Source organism: Porites lutea, chromosome 5 (assembly GCF_958299795.1).
Source record: "Porites lutea chromosome 5, jaPorLute2.1, whole genome shotgun sequence".
Taxonomy (NCBI): domain Eukaryota; kingdom Metazoa; phylum Cnidaria; class Anthozoa; order Scleractinia; family Poritidae; genus Porites; species Porites lutea.
The window spans coordinates 39,117,473-39,126,024 of record NC_133205.1 but is presented as its reverse complement, the minus strand read 5'-3'; the positions used below and the strand labels follow the sequence as shown (position 1 = coordinate 39,126,024).

General features: G+C 38.4%; 1 protein-coding gene across 1 annotated transcript; it reads left to right on the top strand.

Moving 5' to 3' along the window:
* The first annotated feature begins 825 nt into the window (after window positions 1-825).
* LOC140937380 (large ribosomal subunit protein uL18-like) lies at window positions 826-8,142 on the top strand. Its single transcript, XM_073386935.1, has 8 exons — window positions 826-919; window positions 1,084-1,153; window positions 1,267-1,382; window positions 2,531-2,665; window positions 4,578-4,780; window positions 5,765-5,942; window positions 6,296-6,384; window positions 7,985-8,142. The coding sequence occupies exons 1-8, from the start codon at window positions 917-919 to the stop codon at window positions 8,103-8,105; spliced, it is 915 nt and encodes a 304-aa protein (XP_073243036.1). The 5' UTR covers window positions 826-916; the 3' UTR covers window positions 8,106-8,142.
* The last annotated feature ends 410 nt before the right edge of the window (window positions 8,143-8,552 follow it).

Sequence of the window (8,552 nt, the reverse complement as noted above, 5' to 3'; positions counted from 1 at the left end):
ATAAAGCTCAGGACATTCAGTCAGCGACGTTCTTCTAATCCCACTTGAACTCATACGAACCAACGGTGACGCAGTGAAAAACGCTAGGGAGGCTCTAAGGGAACACCAAATAGGAGTGACGAAGCTCGTTGATATACGATACTACCTAGTCTCCAACACCAATAACAATCTATTGTTTTCATTTTCATATTTTCAACGTTTATCTTTCAAAACTTAGGCAAATTTGTTTAAATATACATTTTTGTTTTATGGCTTTTGTTTACTTATTCATCGCCTTGCCGTAGGGATCAGTTTGCCGTTTTATATTTATATATTACTAGTTTTTGAATGACGTTCCATGCGTTTGTACTGTTTGTGTGAGAGTATGAAATATATAATAGGGCAAATATCATGATTCACCACTTTATTTTTGTTTTCTTTCTTTCTTTTTTTTTTCTATCACTCTTCCTGCCGTAAGGATCAGTTTACTGTTTTAAGTTTAAAATTTGGTACTCAAGATTTTAACTGATCAAGATCTACAAAAGATCCGGTGGACCCTCACTGGTTTGTCGTTGTGGTTTTGCCTTGTGTTTGTGTGTTACAAGTGTTTCTGTGAATGAGGTACCTCATTTTCTCTTGCTTCGCAATATTGCCATTCCAAGATGATATTCACGGGTGGAGCAATTCGTCGGTCTGAGGTGAAAAATGGACTAAAAAGAAAATGCTTATGGTACGTCTCCAAAAACACGTGTGAGAGCCCGTGCGCAAAGAGTTGGAAAAGGGAAAACGAAAACAAACTTTCGGTGAACACATCGTGACGTAGTCACAATCCCATGAAGCCACGCGCCCTGCCAATTTCCTTCCTCTCTTAGTTTTTGTCAGCCTCCAGCCGAAGCTACCTGGAGTGTCCTAAAATTTCCCATTCGAAAGCCTAGAAATGGTGAGAGTCAAATAAAAATGATACTGACTATCCTTTTCTAACGTTCATAAGATCGTGTGGTAGAATTTTAACGTTTGATTATGTTGAGATGGCTAGGATATTTGAAGATGAAACTCGTTCTTTTTGGGAACTGCTATCTGAGGATTCTCGATTTGTTCTTACAGGCATTTGTCAAAGTAATCAAGAACAAAGCGTATTTCAAGCGTTTCCAAGTCAAATTTAAGAGACGACGAGGTCAGTTCACTTCTAATTTAAAGGCTATTTTTTAAGCATTTGCACGGTCGCTTTGGCGAAAGAAAAAGTTGGAAAGCAAAGTCACATGGCAGTTTTCCTTTTGTTATTTTCAGAGGGCAAAACTGATTATTTTGCCCGCAAGCGTCTGGTGACTCAAGATAAGAACAAATACAATACGCCAAAGTACCGCTTTGTTGTTCGCTTCACAAACAAGGACATCACTTGCCAGGTTGGTAAATCAAAGTTCTTTCCCACGAGAGCTCGAAATGATATGAAATCTGAAATTGGTTCTGTGGGGAACATGTTGTTGGCTTGGTTTCAGTGTTCTGGCCGCTCAGTAAAGTCTTTCCTTTAGTATCTGAAACAGATTGTGGGATTTTCCTGATGTAGTTGGAGTCATATGCAGAGTTGTAAGAGCTCTTATAACTTAGTGAAAATAAAAAATCATAGTCGTGAGCAGTGGTGTCATAAGTACAAGAAAATTGGAGCTGTTAGAATCGGAACATTTCCGATTCCTTTGGACTCTGGTGAAAACCAAATTGTCATAGTCGCAAGCGGAAGGGGAAAAACATTCCAATCCCAATGTTTGTTCCTGTGCATTGTGATTTGCTTAGTTCTTCTGCTTCTGCTTGCGACTCTGTCAACCTAGTGTTCATCAGAGTGTTAGTGACAGAGTTGTTAGTGGAAAGGGAATGTTGTTTTTACTTGATCACAATGCTCCACGGTTGTGATAATGACTCCCACTCTGTGTCTGGTACCACTGTAGACCAGCCTTAAAATATTGGACAGTCAGGAAACTGTCAAATCCGTGTTAGCCTTGCATTTCCCAGTTGGGCAAACCAGGCTTAAAAAATGTACCAAAGTTTTCATTGTCCAAACTATGTTAAATCTTAGAATTGCTATCGTAAAGACGAACCACAAACTGTCCAGACTTTTAAGACTCATCATAATTAATCTAATCTCAATGTTACCAGTTTCTGAAAGTTCCCTTTGTATCTCCTTTCCTTTAGCAAAGTGAACTCCAGCCCTAGAAATGCCTCCAGAATTATATTTTCGGCCAGCCTAAAACTGTTAGAATCCCTCTAAATTAAGAGCACAAAATTGAATGGCAGCCTTGTACTAATTTCATTGTGAAGTTGTTCCTTTTCTGTTTTGTTGTTTTTAAGCCTGCCTAATGTCTAATGGCTATTTTGATTGACTGTATACTTCTCTGGTGAGCGGTTCTGTACACTTTAGGTTGCTCCCTTATTTAGTATGTAGTGATCCCAAGATTTCAAGAAAAACTTGCAGTATTCAGGAGAAGGAACCAAACTGACTTATCAGGGTAAAAGAAGTTTCTAAACCTTGTTAATAATTTGCTCTTTTCTCCTATTACAGGTAGCGTATGCCAAAATTGAAGGGGATGTTATCATCTGTGCTGCCTATGCGCATGAACTTCCCCGTTATGGCATCAAGGTCGGGTTGACCAATTATGCAGCAGCCTATTGCACTGGCCTTCTGCTAGCACGTCGTGTAAGTAAAATGCTTACAATTTTATTTGTCATTATAAGGTGCTACTGTTGTGGTGTAGAGTTGCTAATTTTGCCTCCAAGGGCAGCATACTTTAATTACCTTAATGTGAAAATTGATACGTTTCTTACTATTGCCTAAAAGAGGCCCCTTCTATGACTGTCTGTGAGACACTGGTATTTTGAAAGTTATTCTGTGAAATTATAATAAATCTATGACTCGTAAAAAATTTATAAAGTTGGTTGAATTGATTGGCCGAGGTAAGAGAGTTGAAGTTGTTGTTTCAGGTACTGACCTGTCATATTTGCGGGTTGTGTGTGGTAAATGAAAATGTAGTCTGCGAATACAGTTGTTTCTCTTCGCTCCTCATCGCTGGCTTGAATGTTTTGCCAGGAGGAATGTCTGCGCCTCAGCGACAGAAATTCCATACTGATGACATAAATCAATGTTTACATATTAAGTCTGGTAGTCATGGGTTTCCAAAATAATGTAAATTTGTTTGATTTTGTTTCTCCTGGTCGATTATGGTAAAGTTTTGTGTTCTACTGCGAACAAGCTCCAGCACTTGTAACTCAGATGCTCTTTTGACAGAAGAATATAAATTCCAGGAATATTGACTGTTTTGTCGGAGATTCATCACATGTATGACTGTGTTTACATTTGACCTTTGCGGCCTTTTGTGTTTTGTCTGTCGTTTATAAACAATAGGTAAAACAATATAACTAATATATAGATTTAGCCAAGTCCAAAAGCGAAGCTCTCGAGGGATCTTTGTCAAGTAACTCAACTTTGGCGTGAGCAGAAAGCAAACTGAATTCTACAAGGCTGTGCTCTAGCAGAGCCAGGTGGCCCTTGGTGCCTAATCTAATCTCAGATTTCTCAGAGAAATCATATGCTGGGCACCCTAGATTTTACAGGTTCAGAGCACTGGGCTTCCTTCAGTTTTTAGTAGGGCACAACCCTGTTCCATCTTAAAAGAAAATAAACCTGAGCCCTGATCAATTGAAAACCTAAAACTGGTCAGCGGATAACTTTAAAAAAATATGTCACCTTAGTGGACAGCCTTTTTGGACATCTGTCAGTTATTGTCGGTAACATGGATATCCAATACCATTTCTAACCCATAGCTAGTCAGTGCACCATTTTACATCTGCCAACATGAAGGGGTGGATGTATGTAGGTTGTTTGGACGATTTTGTTAGAACCAAAATATTTTAGATGCATAGATAACCAAATTTTCTTTCCCCTGGTGTTCCACTGCGTGCGCTTTGCAGGACCGATCAGAGCTTCTGATCCGATTCCAGACAAATTTTAGCATCATCTGCATGGAATTTCTGTTGCTGAGGCACAGACATTCCTCCTGTTGAAACGTCCCCAGCAGCAAGGAGCAAGGTGAAATGGCTGTATTCACTGGCCGATGAAGATGTAAGGTTGTTAGAATTGCATAATTTTACTACTGCAATTATATTTTAAGATAACCAAGTGCTGGGCGTGCTTGCCCAGGGCTGTTGCATCCTTGTCTAAGTTTATGATTTACATGTAGTTAGAACATGACTTACCTATTCCTTGGGCATCGGGCAAGTGAGCTTGAAAAGTTAAATGCTTAATGGGAAAATCTGTTGTTGAGGACAACTGGAAATGGACTTTTCCTGTGCCCTGAAAGTGAAAAGCTATTTACAGAAGAATCAGTTTAGATTACATGCAGACAAAACTGTTTCTTGATTTTTCTTTTTCAAAGGGTGTGCCAGAGTGTTACATAAATCAACTTTAAAAAGACCAATACATAAATTATTTAAATTGAATTGAGTATTTTTATATGTTTTGGAGGATAAAATTGGTTAGTGAGAGTCAGGATTGGAATTGGTGCTTTTCTTTTTCCAGTCTAATGGTTATGTTATTCTTTTTTCTCTTTTAGTTGCTAACCAAATTGAATCTTAATGAGATTTACACTGGGACAGAAGAGGTCAATGGTGATGAATACAATGTTGAAAGTGTAGAAGGCTCTCCTGGTGCCTTCAGGGCTTTCTTGGATGTGGGGTTGGCCAGAACAACTACTGGAGCCCGTGTGTTTGGTGCCCTTAAAGGAGCTGTTGATGGTGGCCTGGATATCCCCCACAGGTATGGATTATTAAAGTACGATTTGTTTGCATTCATAGTAATATTACTTAGGCTACAAGGGTACACACCTGTCAGAAGACTGTTTGTGCATTTCAACGAAGAATGTTACATGTGGTAATTGTCACACAAATAAAACCATGAACACCTAAAATATTTCAGGAATGTTTATTGTGGTGCGACCAATCACACCAAAGATCAGGACATGTGAGCTAGCCACAAAACCACAAACTTATAAATGTTTTTGCTTGGGGTTTAGTTTTTTCATACTTACTCTGTAATAATATTGTTTTTTTTAAAACACAATAACATTCTAGAAATATTTCTGGTGTTCACGGTTTTGCTTGGTTGACAGTACATTATTCAATTAGAAATAGTAGAAGGAGAATTCTTAATTTTCTTTTTTGTTTGTTTGGTTTTTAATACCAGTTGTGAAGCTTGTTCTAAAGAATAGGTATAAGAGTAATACACCTTCCAGTGCTTCACTCTTCTAAGTGCCAGCATTTTAAAAGCACTCAGGCTAGCTAATTTTCTAAAGCTACCTAAATGGGCACTTGAGATTCAAGAGAACATCCTTGGTAACTGTTAGAGCTCAGTGATCATGTGTCAGATTATCTTAGTCAGTGGTTTCAATAAATATTGAAGTAGTAAGCAGGGCTGAACAGAGTAACTGACTGTATCAACAAGGAGCCAGTAGTCAACATTTTCAAGGGGTGTCTCGGGGTTAGTTTTAGATTCAAGAAGATTCGGGTTTAAGTCAAACTGTTTAGCCACACAATATTAATGCCTATAAGCAATGAACAAATGATAATTACTAAGTTACGTACATTGTTGTGTTAACAAATTCTATTTCTGTCCATGACATTATTCGTACTAGTTGCATATTCTTTGGGGAAAAAAGTAGCCGACTTCTCTGAGCAATGTAGCCATAACGTTTTGTCGGTCGTTGGTGCTTATTGAAACTCCTGCTTAATCTTTTGTTTACAGCATGAAACGATTCCCTGGCTATGACAGCGAGTCCAAGGAGTTTAATGCTGAGGTCCACCGCAATCACATCTTTGGACAGCATGTTGCCAACTACATGAAGGAATTGAGGGATGAAGATGAAGAGGCGTACAAGAAACAGTTCTCTCAGTACATCAAGAATGGAGTTGACCCAGATCAGGTGACCATGCAATGGACAATATTATCACTGCATTACTTTTGAAGGCTTCAGTTAGGTTCTTCTTCAGTGAGGAATGGGGCTACTAGTCTGGTCTTGAGTGATAGTTTAAGATACCAATTTAATTTTAAGAAATTCTCTTACCATTAGTCTTGCGTTACATGTCTGCAATTGTGTTTGTTTAAATGAAGATATGATCATCGCAGTGGTAATTGCAATTTAAGCAATTGCAAATTAACCCGGGAAAAAATTGTAAAATGTGGGACTTCAACAGGATTTGAACCCATGGCCTCTGCTTTAGTTTGTCATAGTAAGAGTGTAACCAATCATTAAGTGGTGTTGTGATGCTGTTTTAGATGGAGGAGATGTACAAAAAAGCTCATGCTGCTATTCGTGAAAGCCCTGAGGCCAAACCTGCCCCCAAGAAGGATGTTCAACCCAAGAGGTAAGGGTCTTCCTAAAGATAAATAGCAGTAGTCTACAGGGCAGTTTGAGTTATCAGGTACTGGTATATACAATTAATAGGTAATTAATAGTTAATTGAGCAGCAAGGAAGTACAGTTTTGTGTAATGGATTATTATTTTACCCAAAGTAAATTAGCAGGACTAAAGACACCATACTCAAGACTCAAGCACATGTTCAGCAACTTACTATATCTGTTTTAGCAATCCCTGCATGCTTCGCGCGTCACTTCATCCGTGATGTAAACATTACATTTTGGTTCTAGTAATTTCATTTTTTTTTTGTTTCCTCATGAAAGTAGGTGGAGGTCATGCTTTAGTAGACAGGGCAAAATTCTTGGCCTTTTGCCATTAATGACAGCCTTGAGCCTCTTTTTGGGTTTGATGTTACAGCTCTGTTTTCATTGCATCATTATTCATGTAGTGTAGTTGTCTGTACCACATGTTACGTCACTGAGAGACAGTCACAGGGAATTTTAAGAACATTACAGGACAATACAGGGTGTGCCAAAAGTTCGTTCCTCTATTTTGATGCACAGTAACTTTTGATCAAAACTGTATTTTTACATGAAATTTCTAAGAGATGTTTATTTGTCTGTTGAGTACATGTATTCAGAATTTCAGTAACTGGCATGCCCTTTTTGTTTGTAACCGTTCAGATGATCCATTTTGAGCTTTTTTATCAATTGGTGCGTGGGACCCAGTACAACCCCCAAACAATATTTGTTTAGTTTAGGCAGCTGAAAAATAATATTTTGGGCATTCATCCAAAAAAGATAATCATCCCTGCCCCCTTCCACAGCAAGGCTTTTGTTCTTTACAAATTTGAGACGAGCTGTGCGTTACTTGGCAGACTAAGCAGAGGTTTTTTTGGCCATCTCAGGGGCCTCCAATAATTTTAAACATTCGTTTTTCATGACCCGTTGTGGACTTGGCTTGCTAACTATGTGAGAGCCTGCTCGTTAAGTCGCCCATTTTGTACCTAGCCTTCTTTAAAAATATTTTAGATGCTTTATTCAGGACTTTAAGTCTTCCCCTTCGTTTCTTGCCTTCAAAACCGTCATTTCTCCATGATCATTTTACCACCCAACATTTGGATTTTTCCAATATTTTAGCAGTTTCTACAACAGATAGGCCAGTAAATCGAAGTATACATGCTTATGCTCTCACGTAGCTGAACGTTTTTGCGTTAAGGGGGTTTATCTTTCGTGATATTTACATAAAACAAGGAAGGAGTTCGATCAATTAGGGCTATGAAATACAAAAAATATGTGGCTGGAAAATATACTCGCGCACGCGCACCTTTGGCGCGGAAGTACACAAATCGAATATTCGAGTCAAAAGATGGCTTAACAAGTATGAAAATAGTGAATTCGGTTGACAGACACAACTTTTGTTTAAATGATTTGCTTACCAAGTCCAATCGTACTGAAATACAGACTTTTCAGAGGAACGAACTTTTGGGACATCCTTTACTTACTCACCAGAGAATAAACAAATTTATTTAAACAAAAGAACTTCCTTGTACTATCCTCGGTTAAAATTATTGGTGATAGCATTTAACATGTTATGTCGTTTTTCAGGTTCAACCGCAAGAAGATGTCCCTGCAGCAACGCAAGGCTCGTGTTGCTCAGAAGAAGGCGTACTTCCTGAAGCAGCAGGGAGACGATGAAGCTGATGAGGAAGAGGATGATGAAGAATAAACCAGTGTTTCTCATAAATAAATAACTTGAAAGAATAGTTTTGTTGATGTCATTTTTTCGGCAGCCTGTGAACAGGGCTTCCAGTTAAGGGTATAAATTATGGGGGAGAGCAACAAGTGATGTGTGCTCAGTTTGGGAGACTTTTACCCTGCGTAGGAGAGATTATAGCCGCGAGAAGATTAGGAGCATGTCGTTCATACATACATACATTTATTGAACACATCCCCTTCTTGGGCTTTTCAGTGAACAAATAGGATTACAAAATTAAAATATATACAATGCGAATTATTTATCTTTAAATTAGATTAATATCAATTAATCAAAATTCATTCGGAAGGTAAAGGAAGCGGGGGTTCTTGCATAATTCGAGGTTTGAATCTAGCTTATTCCAGGTAGGTACACTTCTATAATAACACGTTTTCTGTCCTGTTGCAGTTTTAAAAAGAG